Source organism: Desmodus rotundus, chromosome 2 (assembly GCF_022682495.2).
Source record: "Desmodus rotundus isolate HL8 chromosome 2, HLdesRot8A.1, whole genome shotgun sequence".
NCBI lineage: Eukaryota > Metazoa > Chordata > Mammalia > Chiroptera > Phyllostomidae > Desmodus > Desmodus rotundus.
In genome coordinates, this window is record NC_071388.1 from 119564340 (window position 1) to 119588108 (window position 23769).

The 23769-nt window shown below is 43.4% G+C and overlaps 1 protein-coding gene across 4 annotated transcripts in view; it reads left to right on the top strand.

The window, feature by feature from the left end:
- CCDC93 (coiled-coil domain containing 93) overlaps positions 1–23769 on the top strand; it is a 109363-nt gene that overhangs the window by 71348 nt on the left and 14246 nt on the right. For 2 of the 4 annotated variants that reach the window (XM_045203022.2, XM_024569761.3), the window contains 9 exons: positions 3325–3406; positions 4324–4395; positions 5692–5745; positions 7250–7312; positions 10003–10111; positions 13929–14011; positions 16870–16907; positions 18317–18401; positions 20284–20397. In XM_045203022.2, the coding sequence (XP_045058957.1) occupies positions 3325–3406; positions 4324–4395; positions 5692–5745; positions 7250–7312; positions 10003–10111; positions 13929–14011; positions 16870–16907; positions 18317–18401; positions 20284–20397 (700 nt within the window). Of the gene's footprint in view, positions 1–3324; positions 3407–4323; positions 4396–5691; positions 5746–7249; positions 7313–10002; positions 10112–11678; positions 11719–12359; positions 13850–13928; positions 14012–16869; positions 16908–18316; positions 18402–20283; positions 20398–23769 lie in introns of those variants that run through there. The other 2 variants (XM_045203024.2, XM_053918595.2) reach the window with 2 other exon arrangements.

A 23769-nucleotide genomic window follows, 5' to 3' on the forward strand; every position in this document is an offset into this window, starting at 1 on the left:
GGATAGATGAAGCAACAGGAGAAAGTCTAGGTGAGGCTGCTTCAACTCTCTAGAAACATTATGGGAAAGAAGTGAGCCAAGGTGGGGCTTCTGTCAGCTCACTGGAAAGTCAGAGAAAAGGGACCTGTGGAGACAGGTTGAAGGGGTTAGTCAGGGACCAGCTGCCCCTGCCCATTGCTCCCCTGGTTGCAAGTCTCATGGGGACCCTTAGAGTTTAAGAGAAAGAAAATTCACTTGAAAAAATGAGATTTAAGTGGGCGTGCCCCAAGGAGAACACATGCTGGCTTCTTTGTCTTAAGGGCTGTTACCCGCTTTCCAGAGGTGCGTACTTTAGGGGAAGTCCCGGGAGGATCTCAACAGAATATTCATCAGCTTTTCCAGATGTGTCCGTTCAGGGTCATGGTCTCAACTGATTGGTTGGTGCCAGGGCAGGAGGTCATTAGTCATTGCAGCTGGTCCTGGCATCCTGGCATTGCCTGCCTGGTTTTGCTGCTTCTCTGGGCCTGGAGCTAAAACATGAGGTCTCTCTGGAAAAAGTCCAGCCATTGTTAATATAACAAGAACAGCATGACACCAGTGTAACCTGGCAGCCAAGGAGAGTGGACTGGAATGTGCATGTGTGAACAAGGATGATTTCACTGTATTAGGCAGTGGGGGCGTTAGACGTGAACAAGTGTATGGTGTGGCTACCGCATTCAAAATGAATGTGTGAATAGAGCAGCAAATCTGCATCTGATTTTGCTTTAAGCTTGAACGTTCCTCCATGGAAAGTATTCAGATGACTCAGAAGGCCTCAGTTAGGGCACCTGGTAATTGGCAGCTTCATCACAACAACATGCTTGCTCATGCATCATGTCTCGTACAGAATTTTTTGGCCAAACATCGAATCATTCATTTGACTCAGCCCCTTATAGCCCAGATTTGGCACCATTTGACTTGTGCGTTTTCCCAAAAGTAAAATCACCTTTGAAAGGGAAGGGATTTCAGACCATCAATGAGATTCAGGAGAATGCAACAGGGCAGCTGAAGGCAATTGAGAGAACTGTGTGAGGTCCCAAGGTGCCTACTCTGAAGGGGACTGAGGCATCATTGTCCTATGTACAATGTTTCTTGTATCTTCTTCAATAAATGTCTCTATTTTTTTATATTACATGGCTGGGTACCTTCTGGACAGATCTCATAAACTGAGGCATAGTTGTTATCTCTAGGGAGGAAAGGTCAGAGGAGGGTCTGAACTGCATGACCAGTGATGTGAAAAGTCAAGGAGTTCTAAACCACATGATCAGAGATATGCCAGGGGAAGAGAGACTACCCTGGATCTGGCTATAAATTACTGATCCAGTTCAACTATCTGTCTCAGTTTCCCCATTTCCACTTGCCAAGGAATTTTCCTAGCTTCTTACTATCCTGCCTCATACCCCCACAGAGACTTCCATCCCTAAAATCTTTTAGGGGTGATGAAAGAAGATAGTATATCTTCAGTAACTGCTTCCTGCTGACAAGTGTCATGGTTCCTGCCTGCATAAAGTATGGTCTCTTGCTGCTTGATATAAGGGAGACAAGGGAACGTGATCTGAGACTGGAACAGAGAAGTGGGGACGGGTTGGAATCCCTGAAGCATTGTCATCTTAGAGGTGATAAATTTGGCAAGAAGGTTAAAAAGACATGGTCCAAAGATGAGAAACAGAATTATAGTAACTAAAGGTCTGAGTAGAGACAAGAACCAGGTAATAGAGGAAGGGACCTATAATACTTTACAGTATCCCAGATTAGGTTGGTGGAGGGACCTGGAAGGTATGTCAGCTGCCTGAAGCTTTCTTGTTTAGCATACCTAATTCAGATTAGGTTAAGAGAAACATCCTAAGATCTTCTTACTGAAGTAGGTTTTCTTCTGTCTCTACCTCTTAGGCAGGAAAGGGAAAACAGTTGCAAGGTAGCAGAACTTTGGTCCCTTCAGTCTCACCCTTTTAAATAATAAAGGTTTACATTCCAGAAGCGAAGTTGTAGATTGCTCCTTATTTCATTGACTCAATTAATTATTTAGTCCTGAAAATAAGTCAATTCAGCTAAATGGTTGAGTCTCATTTCAGGAGGCGGTGCTGTAAAGGGGCCCCCAAAGTGAGACCTGTATTGTATAAACAAGCAATCAGGTATTTAATAAGAGGTATGCCTATGAAAACAGAAGAAAAAACAAAAGTTAATGATCAGAGCAAATTATAAACCAGTTTCTGAGTTTGTAAGTCTTTCTTTTGAGAAGCTTTTTAGATGTTAGGCTGAAAGTTTCCTTTGCTGGAGTGAAAGAAGGCAGTGGGAATATGATAGGTTCCCCTTATCTGCAGTTTGAGTATCTAGGGATGTCATCAGCTGCCCAGGTAAATTCTGCATGGCTTACACTGCATCGGTGGTTCTCAGTCACTCCACGTCAGAGGATGGGAGGAAAATGTAACATTAAGTTTGGAGACTTGTAACCAAATATTTAAGAAAACTGGAAAAATTCAGGATTCACTTCAGTTGTGTTTCATCTGGAACTGGGAATCTATAATACACAGTTGTAGATATTAGACATTGTTACCAGTTTTTAACAGCACTTGCTTTAGCCTTGTCTCTTTGGGAATAAAGGTGCAGTCTTTTCTGTGAAAATCAGCTGCTGGGTTGTTTTTTTCACATTTTAAATTAACTGTCTTTAGACAATTTAAATTATGTAGAAGAAGCACTTACATTTGGCATTTCTGTCACTAAACAGTTTGGGTGGTAATATCTCTTAAATGTCACTCACTTGAATGAGATTTTGAAATCATAAAAAGCTTCAGGCACAGAGTGAGCATTTCTGGGTTCAATAGACATTTTTAGCAAAGAAGTACCCAGTTTACTTGGCTTTATAATTAGAAAACCTCCTGTCATGATAAGGAGCAAAGTACTATTAGATGCTTGACATTTTTATTTTTAAATTAGCATGTTAATGACCTTAGGCAACATGTTTCCTTTGCAGAATGGATATTAAAAATAGTTTTCCCTACTATGTTTTGAGTACTGTTGAGTAATTGGTATCATTAAGTATATCCAGCACTCTTGAAACTCATTGATGTTTCTGCAGTTAACATTTTAATTCTGGATTCTATAATGTTTGTTTGGATGTAGCTTGATGGACTCTGACTCAGTTAAATAATGGTAGTCTTAATGATTTGTGGAGAACTCATTAGACACTTGGGAGAGACAAAGGAAATTAAAAAAGAAGTCCTTTTTTAGCTTGAGACTTGGTTTTAGCTGTGATTCATAAAATCAAAATGCTTTGCCATGTGTCATTTGTTGGTCTTCTCTCTTCAGTATCCTGCAGAACTTGAGAGCACTTGTAGCCATGAATGAAAATCTAAAAAACCAGGAACAGGAGTTTAAAGCACATTGTCGAGTAAGTGTTGCTTGATGTCTGCAGACATTAAACCAGGACTCTTGTAAAATCTCTTGCTTTCCTTCCCCTTGTCCTGTTGTGGCATCCTATCCAGGTACAGTTAGAAAAGTAATAGATTCATCAAGCACTTATGGGTCAGTTGCGTAAGATGAGTAGAGTACTGTGGTAGGTCCCTCACTGGGCACCAGGAGTGAATTAGATTAGTACCTGTGTGTGTCTAGAGCACAGTCCTTTACAATGTTTTCTAGTTTACACATGTATTTAAAATAAAGGTCTTATTAAATATAAATCAATGACATTACATCAGACCAGGGATATCCTGAAAATCTGGGATGTTTGTTTGTCATATGTAAGCTCTCGTTTCTACAGTCTGGGAACTCGCTGTCTAGTAGTGGGAATGATGGGTGTGCAAGTGCCCATGACCTTAGCAGGAGGCAGGAGGTGAGGCCATGCAAGCTCTGTGTATATTCCCGGGGAGGAGAGGCCAATCTGGCCCAGGAGCCGTCTGGAAGCTGGATCTTACTTACAGCAAGTGGAAGGGAGGGGCTTAGTTAGGCAGGTCTCCAGGCTACAGCGTACCCAGAAAGGTGGACAGGTTTGTGAAGAAGTGGAAACAGAGAAGGTCAATTGGAAGTGGGCTCCAGGCCACCCAATTATTTCATGCCCCAGTGATTCCTGCATGTCTCACCTGCCCTTAACAACGAAAGGGCTCTTCTGACTGAAGAACAGCTGTCTGTAACCTCCTGGAAAAAACTTCCCCAGGCTGAAAATTGGAGATCAGGGCAGTTAGTTCCTAATAGACTTTTTGTTTTAGCATAAACTCACAAAATGTGAAAATAGACTCTGGATCAAGATGAAAAATTGTACCCAATTTCTAGCTTGTCTAAGTTTTATAAATATTTATATCACTTTTAAAGGAGGAGATGGCACGGCTACAACAGGAAATTGAAAACCTGAAAGCTGACAGAGCACCAGGTGGAGGAGAAAAGGTAAAGTCCCTGAAGGAGTCCTCAAACCCTGAGGGCTGTTATGACTTAGACCGTGAACAGATTTCTAGAGAATTAACTGGCAGGACTGGCTGAAAAGGACAAATTCCCTTAACTGGGTCCTCTGCACACATATTTCTCAACTGGTTACAACATGATTTTGTTAGATTTTTCATCCTTCTCCTTTCTCTTCCTTCTGGTGGGTAAAAGGCAGCAGTGGACATGGATGAGAACCACTCCAGACAAGAATTACCAGATTATGAGTCTTCCTTCCTCCTTTAGGAAAGGGGTGTTTCTAGGAACCACTTGAGCTGTTTTCCACTCAATATTTTCTTCTCTGAATTTAGTACCAGTTTACTCATTTCACCCTCCACTCCTGTCGAGGGACCCTGTGCCCAATCTTTAAAACACAGCAATGAGCAGGGAATGGGAGTGGTGCTGGATTATTATTAGAGCTCTGGCAGTGCAGAAGCTCTGTGGATTTAAGGGGCACATCTGGCTCTCTGAAAAAAAGACTTGGTCTCCATCAGGCATTAAATTATAACACAAGGACAGAAAAAAAAAAGTCTGCTTCTCTCACCAAGTGAGATTTTAAGGATTGCTATGTTTTGTTTTTCCTTCTCACACTTGATTCAAAGCTTATTTCCTGAGCACCCCTATGCTTGGGATGCGAGAGTTGGACGTGGCCTCAGAACTCACCAATTGCACCATCTCCCTGGTAGATATGGGGCATTTGAGGCTCAGGGAAGGGAAGAGACTTGGGCAGGACAGTCTGTAGGAGTGCCCTCCCCCGCCCCCTTCACTGAGGGACTGAAAGGGACAGTGTCACACTCAGTGGGGACATGCTGCCTTCCTGGCATGGTGGGATTGTGTCAGCCAGGCCACACTACTCTTCCCACCTGTGAGAACAGGGAGTAGCAGAGTTATGCCATGCAGTGCCGTGGTGTCCTGGGATATGATCTCATAGCCTGCCTTGCTAGCTGTTTGTAAAATTGTGAATCTTGGAGGCTCAAATTGTCAGCCCAGTCAGCTTCTGAGTTTACACACATCACAGACATAGGATCCCATTTCTCTTCTTAGCAGTTCGTTAGCAGGATTATAACTAGCATTCAAAGGCAAGTTTAGCTTACTCATGTATAACTGATAGACATTTAAGAACAACGTAAAATCTGGAGCTCATATATAACTGTTTCCTTTCTGTTCCCTGACCAGACATGGTCAGTGAACTGTCCCCCGTCCTCCCCCTTCCTCCATCTAGACCCTCAGCTTCTGTCCCATTCACCTTACTTATCATTTCAGACCCTCTCCAGTGGAGAGCCACATGATGCCCTCACCCCTGTGATGTCTCATAATGTGAGTACCTGCCTGTTGTCAGGGCTGCCAGTGTTCCCTGCAGGTGTGGTGACCAGCTTTGTACTCTCCATGACACTTTCTTGTGCCTACTTTAATTTTCTCTATGGCCACTCCTCATCTGTAGTCTGTCAGGAACATTGCCCCACTTTATATAACTGGCCCCTCAGAGGGAGGCAGGATCTCACCAGGGATGGCCCTGAAAGCTACCATTCTGGGAGGAGGGGGGTTCTTATGCAGGTGTTCTGTCTTTACTCTGGTGTCTCTTCTGAGAAGGGGAGGGCTTGCATTGGCTGTACATGCTGGTCAGAACCCATAGGCTCTGAGGAGTGGGGGTGGTGTAGAGGGAAATAACTCATTTTATGGTGCTACATTCCAGGGTCAGCAAACTGTAAAGGGCCAGATAGTAAATACTTTTAGCTTCGTAAGCCAATTTCACCATAGCAAGTATAGTCAGTATGTAAATCAAAGCACATGCCAGTATTCCAATAAAGCTTTACTCACAAAAACAGGCAGTCAGATTTGGCCCAATGGCTGTAGGATTTGGCTCTTGGACTGTAGTTTGCTGATCTCTGTCCTGAGTTAAACTAGTGCTTCCAGGACTCCAGCACTCTAACAGACCTTCAGGAGAAAGAGAAAAGACAGAGGAGGAGGAGGAGAGAAGCAGGAAAGCCTTTAAACATATGCCTTCTCTCGGGTTTCTCTTCCCTTTGTGCCCTTAGAAACTCCTAGAGAATGAGCTTCAGAACTCCTGTGGTGAAGTTTAGGGGGTTGCCTGCAGCTGAACCCTGTGGGGGAGACTGTGTCTGCCTGCCTGCCTGCCTCTCTCTCCTGTGTGTGTGTGCTTGCATCTGCATACTTGGGGGCAGGGGGCTTTCTCTTACTCAGCCAACCATCCAGCCATCCATGTCACTTAACTTACTGTGTTCAGTGAGCTGGCTAGTTTTTCTCTTTAATTCAGCTCTGTCCAAAAGCACTTTCTGCAGTTGTTGGAATGTTCTGTATCTACACTGTTCAATATGGTAGCTACTAGCAACACTGAAATGTGGCTAAAGCTCCTGAGAAACTGAATTTTTTTTTTATTTAGGTGATGTAAACTTAAGTAGCCATGTGTTGTTAGTGGCTATGATATTAGACAGTGCAACTCCAAATAGAAACATAGAAAGCAAACCAGCATCACTTTCAACACAGAGGCACAAGTCAATAGGTTCTTTAAGTTGCAATTGTTTTTGGCCTGGGGTAAATGGATTTGGAGAACACTTCACTTAAGAACACTGGATTCAGCATGGATCCTAGAAGAAGGAAGAGTTGTTATAAAGGGATGTGAAAGGTGGTGAAAGGTCTTACATGACATAGGACCCAGACCCTAAAACTTGGCCCTTTGAAAAAAGAAATTTGGGGCCTTGGGATGGGGGAGAAAAGGTAAAAAGCATTCAACTTCAAAAGACCTTGTCAAAGAATGCAGGTTTTCTATTCCCAGATAATTGTGTCCTTCTCCAATTTTTAGGAAGACCTAGACAGACGATACAATATGGAGAAAGAGAAGCTTTATAAGATCCGTTTACTACAGGTGAGTAAAAACAACAGCACACAAATATATAAATGCATCTAGCTAGATATGAATGTCCTACAGCAGAACTGGAAAGTTTCAGTCTCTGAGAACTAGAGAGACATGGTCCTAAGGCTGCTGTTTGCTGCCCTTCTTGCTAGAGGGTAACTGTGGTTTAAGGTGTTGATAATAATGCTTCACATTGGTATGTTATTTTCACTATCATCTCACTTGATTAGATCCTCACCCTGATCAAGAGTAGGTATTAGCCTTGTTTTCTGTATGAAGAAACTGATTCAAATCTATTAAGTACTTGACCAAGATCAAGCAGCTACTAAGTGCCAGAGCCAGCATTCAGGTTCCAGTGTTCTGATCTAATACTTTTCCTTTAAAATTAAGTGCCCATTTTAGCTATCTTAGTTGATAACCCTGGAGGTTTGTGAGGATATCAAGTATGGGAGAGGTAGGTTTTAAAGTTGGCTCCAAAGCTACATTCACATAGAGTCAAAATAACATTGTAAAATCCCTTACATTGTCAGTATCTGACCCATGGTAGCTCAAGGCCAATAGTTAACTAGTTGTACTGTGGCCCGGGCCTTCTTTCTGTTATCTGAGCAGGAAAGGCAGGTTCTGGCAAAGGGTTGTGGGGATGTGGGCAGTGGGACCCTGTTGTTTTTTTTTTTTTATCTCTGGCTCCTGCTTATTTTGTTGAACTGTTTAAATTTGGGTGAGACACAGAATTAAATAAAATCAGGACAGTATAACTGCGTATTAGGAATCTTTTTGACTGTATGATTATATTTAGTGTTACATTAGGTCTCAGGAATAATAAATGGAATTGCCCATTTTCTTGGAGCTAACTTGCTCCCAGCAAGATACATTCATATACATCAAAGTACAAGGGGGCTCATATGCAAATTGCCACTGTGTATAGCTTCAGACTGGCTAGAGGGAAGCCACAGTAAAATCATAAGGGCATGAGGCAGAACAGGAGCGATGGGGATGGACAGAAATGAACAGCAGTGGAGAGACTGAGAAGCTGTATCTGATGGAACTGACTGATGGGTGAGAGAACAAGAGGAGTCAAAGATGGTGCTTTGATTTCTGACCTGGGAAATAGGGTGGATGCCTGTGTTATTCATTGAGAAAAAACATTAAAGGAAAAAGAATAGGACTAAAGGGCTTTGTAGTATGACTAAGAGTGTTAGTGAGATCCGTTTGGGGCTTTTGAAGGTTGGGGTACTCAACTATGTCGAAATGTCCAAGAAGTGATGGGTGTTGGGGTCTGATGCTCGACGAGTCTGCACTGGAGATAGGATTAGCTTGGCATCATCTATGTAGGTGATAATCGAGGCTGTGAAAATCCAGGCCATGAAGGGGTCCTGGGCTAAACCCTCTAAGAAGAGTCCAAGGGAAAGGAGGAATCATGAATAAGGCTTGACGCCAAGGGGGCAGCTGAAACTGAGGAAAACCTGAGTCCAAGGCCTCTTGGCACCTGAACAAAAGCTCAGTAGAAAAGAATGGTAAATGTTGCTAGAAGTTAAGAAAGCTAGAATCTGAGAATTGCCCCTTAGACATATCCCAGAAAAGATGTTCAGTGACATTGCCAAGAACAAAGGGAAAGCTTAGAGATTCAGTAAAAATAATGAATAATTGGCCCTGGCTAGTATGGCTCAGTGGATTGAGTGCCAGCCTGTGAACCTTAAAGGTCACCCACTCGATTCCCAGTCAGGGCACATGCCTGGGTTGCGGGTTGGTCCCCACTGAGGTCGTGTGAGAGGCAACCGATCAATGTATCTCTCACACATCAATGTTGCTTCCCCTGTCTTCCTCCCTTCCCCTCTCTCTAGAAATTTATAAATCAAATCTTAAATTTAAAACAAAAAAGAATGAATAATTGTATTTTTAGATTCCAAAAATAAAAACTGGAGTCAGAGCCTGAACACCCATGGGGGTGCTCGTACCAGAGTGGATGGTGGGTTTCTCATTTGGAGGCTCATATTTCCCCAGTCACATCTGCTATTGTGAGTAAAGCTGGCTTGGGGAGCCAGTGGACAAGGAGGCACAGAGGAAAGGCAGCACCAAGAGCCCACTTAGTCCTGAGACTGGAAGTGTATGATGGGAGCTGAAAAGCTTTCTTCAGGCAGCTGTCCTGCTGAGGAAAGCGGTGCTTGGAGCTGCCTTCCTCAGGTGCCTGCGCTCCCCGCTGCACCACACCGTCTGCAGCACCTCCCCGGATGCAGTCAGTGAGGCACTCCGGCCAGTGTACCCTGAGTTCATGGTAAAGAGAAAATACTGGAGAGGTATTTTAGGTGTCAGCTGTGGGAGCTTTTCAGCCAGGTGAAGGGATTTGGAATGTATAAGGAGGCAACAAGGTAGCATCAGTTCCTTGTCACCTGGCACTGATGGAATTGGCTACTGTAGAGTCCTTTGGGCCTCGTGGGCTGGCTGGTGCTCTGGCCACACAGCCCATCCCATTCAGAATCCTCCTTTTTTGTCCATTAATTTGGTACACTCTGTGGTTCCAGTTTGCAGCCACATCTTCTCCATGTATTGCAAAGTCGGAATCTGAGATGGAGCCCTGAAGTCAACAGCAGAATTTAGGGCCTGTATTCCAGGGCAGGTGGGTGGCAGGAAATGTTTTGGCTCCCCAAAGAACACGTAAGGCCTTTTACCAAATAGTGTTGTCTCCTCTTCCCTTTTGCATTTAGGCTCGAAGAAATCGAGAAATAGCAATTTTGCATCGCAAGATTGATGAAGTGCCCAGCCGAGCTGAGCTAATACAGTATCAGAAGAGATTTATTGAACTCTACCGCCAGAGTAGGTGCATTGACCACTAATGAGCTCTCAAGGCTGATCCTGGGAGGGACAGGAGGTGAAGGGCTTTGTCCCACTTTAGTGTAATGGAGTGTGCATCATAGCACAGTCCATGAAAGTCACCACTGTAAAGGACTCCTTTATATTGTCAGGCCCACTCAGCACTCATTGCATGCAGCCCTGGTGGGTAACTCATAGTCCTGGGAGCAGCACTGATGTGCTCTTGCTGTCCTCTCTATGAAGAGTTTACTCTAGTTGAGCTCTTATGCAGCAATATTTTGAACCAGTACTCATCCCAATCAGCCATTTGGGTCCACTGAGCTCCCAGTCCACTTTCCAGCATTACACAGAACATTATGACCGTATTATCACTAGATCAGGTCTTCCTCATTGTCCTTCTCTACAAACTTTCTGGCTTATGTGGTCCTTGCCTTTAATAGCATCATATTCACTCAGTAATCCAGGACTGGATCTCCCTCAGCCTGAATCAGTGACCACATCTTGTCAGGCTTAGAATGATCCTCAAAGCTATCATTGCCTTCTTTTCCCACTGCTATTGCCATATCTGTTCATCTCAACTCAGCTGAGTGACCATTAGCTGGTCTGCAGCCTTTGCTGTGAGTCTTTCATCCATGTGTCCCTCTGCTGGGAAATCTTCAGGGGCTCCCAGGGCCTCCTAAATCAAGCCTCTCTCCTTATTCTTTCCTGTCTAAATGGCTGCCCTGGGGGCCCCCACTCCACTCCAGGTCCACACTCTGGCCTCACCAGTCCTCACACTGCTTCTGCCACCTGAGGCCTCGACCTGTGTCTGGGACCCTTTCTCCTCTGTCTGACAAAATCTTTCAAGGTCAGCTCAGATATCCTCTGTAAACAGGTCCTGGACCATTACTTCTTCCTGTGGGCTCTGATTCTTATGTCCCCGGACACCTCAAACTCCACAGGCACAAAACTGAATTCAGACTCCATGTCCGGTTTTTTTTTTTTTTCATGGTCACTGGCATCACTGTCTAGCCAAGCGGGGCCCACTTAGTCCACTCTGACTCATGCTACTCTGCCTGCTCCATTTCTGAGTAATGGCCAAGTCCCTTTATTTAGGATTTCTGCTGTAGCTACGTTCTCATCATTGTCCAGAGTCTGATCCCTTCTCTGCACTCTTGCCTAGCAGATCTTTCTCAAATTTGATAATTTACCTTCTTTCTTTAAGAACTCTAATATTTAATAACTCTTCCTAACTCATAAAATAATCTTCAGAATCCTAAATGCACTAATAAAGTCCTGCATCATTGAGCCAGAGTCACTAGTTGGCCTTGCCCTCTCAGGAAGGTGTGAGTCATGGCCTGTGAGCCGGTCTCCAAGTCCAACTGCCACTGCCCTGCAGTCCCCACTCAGCAAACCTTGACTCTCTTAAAATCTGCCTCAGACTTTGCCTTGAGATCTTGGCTGCTCAGGCATCTTCCTAGCTCAGTCTAGAGCATTGTCCTTATTTGAGTCCAGAATCATGCTTCCTTTCACATCTTTCCCCACCATTCTAAGCATTACAGTGGGTTTTTTTGTTTTGTTTTGTTTTTAGAAAGGGGAAGATGTGGAGAAAGGAAGAGAAACATTGATGTGTGAGAGAAACATCGATTGGCCTCTTGCAGGCTTCCAACTGGGGACCTGGCCCATGCATGTGCCCTAACTGGGAATCAAACCCACTGAGCTACAGCAGTCGGGGCCTGAGCATTACAGTCTTCGTGTTTGATTCAGGTGCTCTGGGGCATGTATCAACAATAGCAGTTTCTCAGCAGAAAATAGTTTCAGCCTTTAAGTTAAGTTTTTTATCTTAATTTTCTACCCTGCCTACTTTAAAGCTTTTAACAATAAGTAATACCTTGTATTTGCATATTTCACAGTGTAAATTTCACATGTTAAAGTCATTTTGATAGGACATTTTTACACCAGAAGCGTTCTAATCTGTTGTACCAGAATATCTATATCATTTTCTCTTTTAAATTATCAGGCCCTGACTAATGTGGCTCAGTGGGTTGGGCGTTGTCCCACAAAACAGAAGGGTGCCGGCTGGATTCCTGGTCCCCGGGTGGGGGGCGGGCGGGCGAGAGGCAACCAATGGACGTTTCTCTCACACACTGATGTTTCTCTCTCTCTCTCTCCCTCTCTCTATTCCTCCCTTCCCCTCTCTCTAAAAATAAATAAATAAAATCTTTAAAAATATATTATCATCAAATACCTGCATCCCCACCCCCACCCCCAGTCCTTGAGCTGGATGGAGTAAGGGTGACACCTCCATTGCTGAGCAATAAAGCTGAAAGTTGGTTGATTTACAGCAGTGATTTTCAACTTTGGCCACCCATTGTAATCACCTGGGCCCCACCCCCTGAAAATCCTATATAACTGATCATGGACTTTAAAAGGTCCCCAGGTGATTACCTTTTTCAGGCAGGATTGAGTACCACTGTTTTAAAGCTTTTACAAATACTAATAATACTTTATATTGATTAGGCATATTGTGATTTCATATAAATTAGACATTTCCACACTGGGAACATTTTTTACTATTGCATCAAAATACTTGTATCAGATTTTTAACTTCTGTTATCAAATATGTTCAGCAAATTTCCCTGACTTCCACATATCTTTGACCTGCATGGCAGCAGAGAGACACAGCTGTTACTGGATATAAAAATTAAAAGTGACTTGTTTAAAGAACCATATTTAAATGTTTATGGCAGTTGCCCAAGAAACCAGAATTGTCCAGGCCTGTTCTGCCTCCCCACTGACCCCGTCCGCCCCTCCACCCTGCCAGTCCTGCTGCTCCAGAGGGAACCTGCTTTTTAGGGAGCCAGAGTCCATAGCGGGAAACCAGACCTCATAATAGTCTTGGCCATGCTGTGCCTGATAACCTTTAGGTAACAGGGTCTTGAGCTACAGCTACAGTGAAGTACTCAGCTTACAAAGCCTGACTGTGAACCCGTGTCTGGGGATTTCACCTCTTTCTGGGCAGCTGTGTGATGGGAATTTAGAGCAGTGCAGAGGTCACAGGCTCAGAGCTATGTGACGGGCTGCCCAGCCACCCAGCCAGAGTGGAAGGGGTAAGTTTGGGTAGGAATCTTTCACCTCAGTGACCTCATTCTCTGGTGAACACGGCACACTCACAGTCCTGGAATTTGGCCATTTCCTTGTACATCATTTTTCTCTAGGGAAAAGTGAAAAAGAGGAGTTAGGCAGAAATACAGAGTAATTTGATAGGTAAAGATATTGGGAGCCCTGGTAATAAATGAGTGCCTCCTTAGGCATATACACAGGGAAGGGAAGAGAATTCATATTCATTTGACATCTATTCTGGCGCAGGATAGGCATGCCATTCGTCTAGGGGGTATTTTAGAGGGTCTGCTGAAGAGAATTGTGCTCACCGGGGGAGTTACAAAAGTGAACAGGCTATGCTCCTGCTCTTGGGGCTGTGGGAAGGGAGGAAGCCATACAAACAGGAAGAGACTGAGTGGTGGTTTCATCATCCTTGCCACCTTCCTCCCAGGACTCCTCACCTGAAGGACCTCTGAGAAACCCACATCTGACGGTGAGATTCCTCTAGCCTCCTCCTCTTAGCTGGGCCACTTACAACTGGCCTCGTGCCATCAGCCTACAGCAGCTCTGCACATGCTTTTTTTCGTGACCTGTAGCGCTTCTGCCCAGAGTGCAGGTCGAGAGGTTTAGCCTGACAGGTCCAACTCTTGGTGGTGAAGGGTGTCTTATGGGAGAGTGTGTGCTTAGGGTTATTTTGATGCATTTTTTAATCCATGTGCTGATTTCTTTGCATTTATAGTTTCAGCAGTGCACAAGGAAACCAAGCAGTTCTTCACTTTGTATAATACACTGGATGATAAAAAGGTTTATTTGGAAAAAGAGGTAAGAACCTTTATAAAAAGAAAATATTTAATCAGATTAGCAGCTGCCAGTACTGTTGACCCCTGAGGTTCAAATGAACTTAGTGTCTGGGACACATTCAGTTTCAGCGGAAAAAGTGCCTGTTGTATGCCCAGGGCTGAAGTAGTCAGAAAGCGCAAGATTCCATGGGAGCTCATGTTCTCTGGGGTGAGGTGAGGCAGGTGGACAGCCTGCAAGACATGCCAGACATGCCGTCATTAAGAGAAACAGTGGAAGGGCAGGGGTTGCATATGGAGGGGGGCCTGGAGTGGGTGATATTTTAAGTTTGAGTTTTAAAGGAAGGAACCAGGTAAATGAAATGGGGATGGTGAATGTGTCATAGTTTACATGGGGAAATGTCTGTTTAATTATAGCGGCAGACAGAGGTGTGAACTGAAAGGATGGTAAAAAGCATGAGTGAAAAGGGGTTCGCATGGCACTGACAGCCCCTCTGTATTCCTCTGACTCTCAGGTTAAATCCATTAATGAGTCAGATCTCCCAGAGGTTGGATGACAAATAATTGGAGCGTAGTATACAACTACATTTAAAAACGGAACAGTACTGGTCTTCACAGTAGCAGCACAGTGTGGTGTTGAGAGCATGAGCTTTGTAGTCAGATGGATTTGGGTTGTAGCCTGGCCTTACTGTCCCCACAAGGAAAATGGGGACACACCTGCTTCAAATGATTATGATGGGGACAGAATGAGAAAAATGTGGAGGTCCTTGTACATAATGGTTTTCAATTCATATTAGTTCCAGCTTACTCCCTCACCTTAAGGTTGACAGAATTTGTTTTCATGTTATCACCTTGTAACCTGCACTGATTGCCACTTTAATATGAACAGTGTTACAGGTGTATCTCTTAACCTGAACCCACATTTGCCTGATGTTAATCAAATGAGATAAGTTTCCTCCTACAGCAGGGGTATCAAACTCGTTTTCACCAGGGGCCACATCAACCTCGAGGTTGCCTTCAAACAGCTGAATGTAATTTCAACTCCTTAACAGTTAAGGAGTAGTTATATCCATACAGTCCTAAAATTATTTTGGCCCTTTGAAGGCAACCGCAAGGCTGACGTGGTCCCCGGTGAAAATGAATTTGATACCCCTGTCCTACAGGGACATTCCTTGGGGAGGGCTGAGCTCTCATTTTCTTGGTATCCAGGGCCTTCCACAGTGATGGGCACATAACGGGCATTTGGTAAATGTTTGGATAGATGTGTTGATTGCCTTGGCTGGGATAGCTCTGCTACATGTCCTGGCCTTGGGGGTCTTCTTCCCTGGCATGCGAAAGACTTGCCAACCCTAACTTAGGGATAGGCTAGCCCCTTCTAAAAAAGCCTTGAACCCATTGAACTTCCTTCATTGGCAATGTCTGAAGTTGCATTCTTTTATTTCTTTTTCTTTTTTTAATTATATTTTATTGATTATGCTATTACAGTTGTCCTGATTTTTCCCCTCTTGCCCCACTCCACCCAGCACCCCTTACTCCCTCAGGCAATCCCCCTACCATTGTTCATGTCCATGGGTCATGTGAATAAGTTCTTTGGCTCCTCCATTTGTCATGCTGTACTTTACATCCCCATGGCTATTCTGTGACTACCTATTTGTATTTAATCACCTCACCTTTTCACCCATTCTCCCCTGCCCCCCTCCCATCTGGCAGCCTTCCAGTAAGTAACTTCTTTTCTCTTGCTGCCTTTAAGATTCTCTCTCTATTTTTAACCTTTGGCCTTTTAATAATGATGTGTCTTGGAGCAGGCTTCTTTGCATCCATCATAATTGGGATTCTCTGCACTTCTTGGCCTTGCATGTCTATTTCCTTTATCAAATTAGGGAGTTTTTTTTTTCTTTTTTTCTTTTCTTTTTATTGTTGTTCAAGTACAGTCATCTCCATTTTCTCCCCACCACTCTCCCTGCCCCACTCATCCCCACCTCCCACCCTTGATCCTACCCTCCTTTGGCTTTGTCCGTGCGAAGTTACATTCTTTTAAAAACTAGGAGTATGCAGGGGAGTGAGGGCTTTTTAATTCTAAGCCATATTAACACATAACTTTGCATTTGCATAAATTGTGCATTTTATTCCAAATCTGTTTATGCCTGTGATATTGTAGCTTTCAGACATCCCAGTGGAGTCACAGGACAAGAATATCATTTCCATGCTATATTGAACCTCAGGTCCAAGTATAGTAAACTCTTAGTCCTGACTGAGCTCACAAGTTAATGACACAGAACGAGGAACTAGGTTTCTAGTTTCTCTGGACTCAGAGCTCTGCCCTTGACTATATCATTGGGGCAGATAGAGGGGCATATTGTGCAGGGGAATGCAGTTTCCATGGGAATGGAGGCCTTGAATGATGCATTCTGTGGAGCCCCTCAGAGCCACTCAGCAGCTGACCACACTAGCAAAAATATTTTGTGGGAAGGAATAGGATGGAAACAGTGTTCTCACTCCCCACCCTGAGTAACCCTGTGCTCAGCTGATAACCCTCAAAATAAAGGGCAGTGTTAGCAAAATAGAAAGGACAGTGGTGGCAGCTTGCCCAGAGAGCCCAAATATTAGCTTAGTGTCTTCTCTGTGGGGATTTAGGTCCCTTTAATGAGCCCTCTTCCTACCTTCCTGTGGTCATGGGGTGTCAAGGTAGATTCTCTGGGGGAAAACTGTGGTGCTAAGAACATGTTGCTGCTTTGTTTTATTTTTTTCATGTTAGTTTCATCTCCATAAACAATGTGCTCTTTTAGAAGCACTCTCCAGAGCTGGACAGGCTTTCAATAGTTGAGGCAGCACAGGGATCTTTCAGTCTTTTGCTTACAATTTTTTCCCTTTTTTCTTTCTCAGATCAGCCTGCTGAACTCAATTCATGAGAACTTCTCGCAGTAAGTGCTGTCAGACTGTCAGTCCTCCTTGTCAGGACCCTGGTGTGCGCTGCACTCTGTGTTGGCTCACCTTGGTGCTGCAGTGGTGTGGTTGAGCAAGACTCACTCAGTGCTGTGTCCCATGATTCTGGCACTTCCACCCCTGCTACTAAGTGCAGGTGTTTCTTGGTTCACATGATCCTTGAGTTTTTACAAAAAACACTCTATTAGAGTTAATTTTAAAAAACACCAAGAAATACCTTAAGGAAAAGTTAACTTTCAAATAACTTGATTATGTGTAATTACTATAATCTCTTTGTATATTACTTTTGTCTTGCTAAGATTAGATTGATACCATTTATTCTTGAGGACACAGATGTTTTAAAATTTAGATATGAAATAATCTATATAATTTTTAAAAGATTGTTTAAATATTGTGGTAGACACTGTTTTTAAATTAATCTGTATCCTCTTAAACAGCTTCATTTGGATATGAATTTTTTTCTCCAAAAATTGGATGACAAGGTCCACCTATACTGAAATCCTACCAGCCCTCAGGCATGCATACCCATTGGCCCACCCACCGTCCAGACAGCTCCAGGGCCTGCTCTCTGTATAATAGACTTTATTTCCTTCTAGCACAAATCTCTACTGTCCTCCCACAGGTGACCAGTAATTTAAGATCTTAATAGATTATAAGCTCTAGATTTTAAGTTTCATTTTTAATTAAAAACACCTATAACTCCCTGATAAGATTCAATTAGTAACTTAGAAACTTGTGACATTTCTAAAAACGGTACCTTCATTTTTATTTCTTGACAGTTGAGAGAGCCTGCTGTTTGAGTGTTTTTGTGATGAGTGCTGTTGCCGTTCTTTGAAAGAATTCTCAATCCTTGTATATGTGCACTCTGACCTTCTGGTTTTACTCCCTCTGTAGAACTGGAGGTCAAGGGGAACATTTTAGGACATCAGGGAACCTATTCATTTAGCTGCAGCTTCCAGAAACAGTAGCAGGTTTCCCGGCTTCGTTTTAGAGAAATCTCAGGATATGTCTACCAATCTTGAGCAGTGTCTCCAAATCCTCAAAATTTTAAAAACTAAATGAAATTTATTTTTTAAGCAGTACCTACTATCATTCAAAGTAAAAAATGTTTTTGTTAATTTTAGTGATATTTTATTTTGATTTAACAAAATACATGTTACTGAAGAAAATTGTAGGAAAAGTAAAGATTAATATTCAGTTATAAAACCAGGCCAATTTTTATGCCTTCTTTAGAGTTTAGAATTCTTAACTGCCTGGGATCCCTGGGTTCCCCACAGGTCCATTTGAAAAGGCCTCTTGGAGCATCATGTGGGTATGGGGCTGATCCTCAGCATCTCTCATACTCATTCCTGGGTGCTGGTCATGCCTCCACTGGTTTTTCTTACAGAGCCATGGCTTCCCCTGCTGCCCGGGACCAGTTTTTACGTCAGATGGAACAGATCGTAGAAGGAATTAAGCAAAGTAGAATGAAGGTTAGATGGCATCTTTTGTGTAACACGGGTTTTATACTGGTGATGGAGAAGGCCCTGGGAAATATGAGATTCTTCTGGTTGCTCTCAGTCCTGAGGAAACATGTTCAGTGTCGCTGCAGTGGGCAAGGCCAGCTCCCAGGGCTTCATGTACTGGTGGTTCAAAGGCAGCTCTTAGCAAAACCTCCCACTGAACGCCTACTTTGTGCCAAGCACTGTACTAAGCCTCCATAAGCCCTCCTAAGTGAGTGGTGGTATACCCGTTTTACAGATGAGGAAACCAGCTTTCCCCAGCAGCCTTCCTCTCTTGCCCAGAATCACTTCCTCACTGGATCTTTGGTTCCTGACATCCTGCCATTAGAGATTGATTCTGCCATTAGATTCCTTAAGATCTCAAGAGCATTGTAGTTTTCAGGAATTCCCTATAAAAATGCAAATAATTGCTGAACTGAATTCTGATGTGAGAGGATATCGAATGCCTTGGAAGACAGGATTGAAAATTGAGGAACTGAAAAGGGGTGTGGTGCTCCAGAGGTAGCTTTGCAGAGAATCATCCAGTCCAGGGACAGCATGGGATTTTCCTTACGCTGTGGCTCTGAATATGGGCCCTTTTGTAAGTAGTTAAGCAGACTTACCGTCTGTAAGCCAGACCACTGTATTTTCCTACTACTTGGAACCAGGTGAATCCTCACTAGTACAGTACTTCAAATGGCTCTTGCTTTCAGTCCTGTTTTAAAAATGTATCACAGGAAAGCAGTCCTCAGGCAAAGCATTAAGATAAGACCTCCTGGGGACTTAGGGTATCTCTTCTTAAGATCTTGGAGCAGAGTGGTCAGTAAGTGATGCCAGAATGCAAACAAATAAAAGAAAGAGTTGCCTGTGGGACACATCATCAGAAAAACCCACCCACAAAAGACAAACATTCAAGCTACCTATAGTCTCATCTCATAAGTGATGAACCGAGGGCAAAATATCTCCATACCCCTTTCTCTACTAATCTCCCCATTAATGACTTCAGTGAAATGATGTAAAAGGAGAAAAAAATGTGTTGCTAGTGATAAGACATTTCATCCACAAATACGAGAGCTGGTATGAGGCAGCATTTGCCTTGTGCACAGACACCCGAGGTGGGATAGGCTGTCTTGCTGAGAACACATGGAGTCCTTTCTTGATGATCTGGGGTATAAGGTGGGTGGAGGAGAGAGAACCTGGCTCACCATGAGCCTATCACAACCCAAATCTCTGTGGTGACCCTTCCACCCTGCCATGCTTCTCCTCTGAGAGCTGCTCTTTTCTAAGAGTAAGAACAACAGGAACTTACTGGGTTTTTTCTCTTGGCTTCTCCTTCCTGTTTACTAGGAGATGCCTTCCTGGGGAAAGTACTATCCCGACCCCTCATTCTGTCCATCATCCTCAGGCTTCATGGTGTTGGAACCTCAGTGCTGGATAATTTCTTGTATAGGGGCTGTCTTGTGCATCATAGGATGTTTCGCAGCATCCCTGGCTTCCAACTGTAAATACCAGTAGGACCTGTTCCTCACAGTTGTAGCTATCTAAGCTGTCCCCAGGCATTGCCAGATGTCCTCTGGGGGGCAAAATAGCCCTTGGTTAAGGACCACCAACTTACTGATTATAAATTTTTAGTCACACAAAAAAAGAAAAATTAAAAGGGAACAGTTAATGCCCAATGATAGGAGAAGTGCTGAATAAATAGAGCCTCTGTGCAATATCATGCAAATAAATAAACCAATCTCAAAAATTATATAAAGAAGGAAGATACTGGAGGAAATCTATGAAATATTAGTAAGAGTTGCCTTTTGGATGTTGCCAACAGCCATTGGTCAGAATATGTTTTTCATTACCATTTCCCAAAATGTTTCACCAGATGGAAAAGAAGAAGCAAGAGAACAAAATGAGAAGAGACCAGTTGAATGACCAGTACTTGGAATTGTTGGAAAAACAGAGGCTATACTTTAAGACTGTGAAAGAGTTCAAGGAGGTAAGGGGGAGGTTGGGCCGGTTATGTAAAGCTACAGGGAGATTTATGTTCACTTCCAGATAAGCCTTTAAAAACCAGAGCACTTATTTGGTTTTCCACTGGCTTGTGATGGGAAATACAGTTGGCAGTGTAATCGGACAGTAAAGTGTGTGTGGCATCTGGGTAAGTCAACACTGTGTCAGTCTGAGACCATCTTGAGGCTCTAATTGAATGTTCCAGAGACATTACATCTTTATTTTCACTTTTCTAACACTTAATAAGCACATTAAATTCATGAAATGACATCAGTCCCCCTCAAAGAGCACCTAGAAACAACATTTGTTATAGATTCAGGTCTGGAGCTTTTCCTTCCCTCATTCTTCGCATGGAGAGGGACCTTGAAGTGCTGTGTAGGGAGAGTAAACTTTGAGTGTGCAGGCTTGCGTTGAAATCGTACCTTTACCACTTAGCAGCTGTGCGCTTGGGCAGTGATGAAGTCCCTCCAAGCCTTTATTGTTGTTGGGTTCTGTTGGGTCAGATGAGAAACGAACGCATCTAGCACTGTGTCTGTCACCTGTAACACCTGACGGTCACTGAATTTCATTTGTCCCTGTCTTTTCTTCCCTGCATTTGGTCAAGGCTACTCTCACTTGTTCCAGAAAGACAAATATTTGCTCTCTATTTAAGAGATAATCCAGAAAGGAGGTTATTTTGTTACCTCCCAGGATCTCAGCAGCCTTATTTCCAGGAGTTTCCTCCCTCATTCTAACCTAAATCCATATGGTTTTAGTGAGTTTAGAGATTGCTGAAAACACAGGCACTAAAGGTAAGTTGTAGCCTGGTGTTTGGTCTACAGAGTAAAAAATAATCTTTCCATACCAATAATTTTGTTCTTATGTATTTTTAGGGCCTTTCTTCCTTTCTTTTTCCCTCCCTTCCTCCCCTCTTCCCTCTCTCCTTCCCTCCCTTCCTTCCTTCCTTCCCCATATTTTACTTCTTTACTTCTCCTTCCCTGTTTTGTAATTTAACTTTTTGGAGTCACAACCCATGGGCATTTCAAAATCTTTTATCTTTTTAATAAATGTTCTTCCAGCTCTTGCTATGCCTCTGGGGATATATCAGGTTGTAAAATAGGCTCAGTCAGTCCCTATGTCAAGAAGCTTGTATTATGATGGGGGGACAGATGACAACTGAGGAAACAAAAACAAACAGAAACCCTAATAAATCAGTAATAACAAATGAGTAATTTCAGCCTTGGAAGGACTTGGCCATGGGCAGAGCAAGAGTCCTTCAGCCAGGGAGCAGCCAGGTTGAAGGCCTACAGCTGGGCAGCATGGGAGAGTGACCAGGCAGGGTGTTCGAGATCTAGGGGCTGGAGCTGAAGTTTCAGAAGGGCCAATGGGTGAGCAGGCAAGGAACAAACAGGCTCTTTTTCTCTCTTAAATTCAAATAACTCACAAAGAGAGAAGGCCCAGAGGAGAAGAATTACATTTCAAATATTGCTTGGACATGCCAGCACTACCCTTTCGATAACAGAAACAAAAAGCAAATAAGTTGGGGGGATAAGTACATACTGTCAAAATCAAAGCAAATTAAAGCAGAGTTCATACTTGCAACACAGGCTGTCAGGGCTGAGGGCTTAGGATGACGTCCAAAGGAAATGGTTCCTTCAGATACATTAAGCATCAAGAGTTGTGTTCCTGCCTTCTCAAACTCAATTACTGTCACAGCAGAGACCCAGGATGAGCCCTTCAGAGCCAGGGAAGACCCGTTAGACCAGGTGTTTGCCCCATGCCTTAGGGTTCTGAGGAATAGAAGGGAGGAGAAAGGCAGTATGTTCTTCAGAGAGCTAAGTATTTTTTATTGAAAGGCCTCACCTTTTTAAAAAATAGCATGTCCTCTTGTTTTTTGATGTTAAAATTGCCTTTCTCTTATAAAATGATGGTGATAGAGCGTAGTTGTTATTTTTCATTAGCATTTTACTTGGCAAAAATTTTAAATTAGCAACTACCTGTCAGTTTTTTAAAACCTTAAACTTTCTTCCACGAGCTCCTCTGAGGTAATTTGGGGCCACCCTAGATGGTAATGGTACCTTTCTTGCTGCTCCCCAATCTCCTCTCCATACCTTCATCCAGCATAATTCTGATATTTTACATGTTGCAGTTCCAAGTAAGATCTCACTTGTGGTAGCAAACCAGTTTGAAAAGTTGGACTTTCATCCCAGGGTGGAGCCTTCTCCCAGGACCCTCTCTGTCCTGCCTGCTTTACCTGCCTCTCGCCCACACACTTGGTCTCCTGCTCTCAACTTCTGAATTCCCACCATATCCTGGCCCTTAGCACTTGTGCTGGGCAATAATTACTCTTCAATAATTACTCTTACTCTGGGCAATAATATTGTCCAGAACATCATCTTCAGCAGCCTTAGTGGTTCCCTTTATTGTGTGTGGCTCGCTCCACATTAATTGAGCACCAGCAAAGCCCCATGGGCTCCATGTAGGCACCTCGTGATGCCCTCGTCCTGACTTCCAGCCTCCTCTGGTGTCAAGACTTTTTGATATGAGACATGGGGTTGTTGTAGAATTCCATTGGCTGGATCACACTGAGAGAGTTTGTTAATAATAAGTCTGCCAGGAAACAAAACATTTTCTGAAATCACAGATTGCCTTAATTTCAGTGTTACATTAAGTAGTTGTGTCTCTAAACCAAAATCACTCACATGGTCACCAAAGCAAGATTTAAATTCTAGCCTAGCACTGTTGAATGAATCTGGCTTGGCATTCTTAATCTTGGGTGAGCTGAAGTGCTATGCCTGGCACGTAGTAGGCCCCTATGGTTTTAAGCAGGAAAGAAACAGAGGCAAGGAGACAGTTTCCCTTTTCTTCTAGGAAAAAATATCTAAAGGATTCTTTCGGTATTTGCTTTGAAAAACAGAGAGTATTATTCTGCAGTCTCCCACAGTGGGTTGGGAGACTCTAGTAGATTGCACAGAGTTTAATCAGTGCTCACACACACCAGCTGATAGCCTAGATATCTTTACTGAAAAACCAGGCATTGTCTCAATGTGGGATGATATACAGAATTATCCCTGCTGGGAACTCTTCACCTCAGGAGTGTTTTGATGCTCTCAGTTTTTATTTTATTTTTTTTAAACATTAGTTTTTTTTTTAAACAGTACCATTCTTTTTCTTTTTTTAGGTGTAATTATTTTTAGAGAGAGGGAAAGGGAGGGAGAAAGTGAGGGAGAGAAACATTGATGTGCAAGAGATACACGGATTGGTTTCCTCTTGCACACCCCTCACTGGGACCCAGCGCACAACCCAGGCATGTGCCCTGACTGGGAATCAAACTGGCGACCTTTCAGCTCTCAGGCCAACACTCAATCCACTAAGCCAC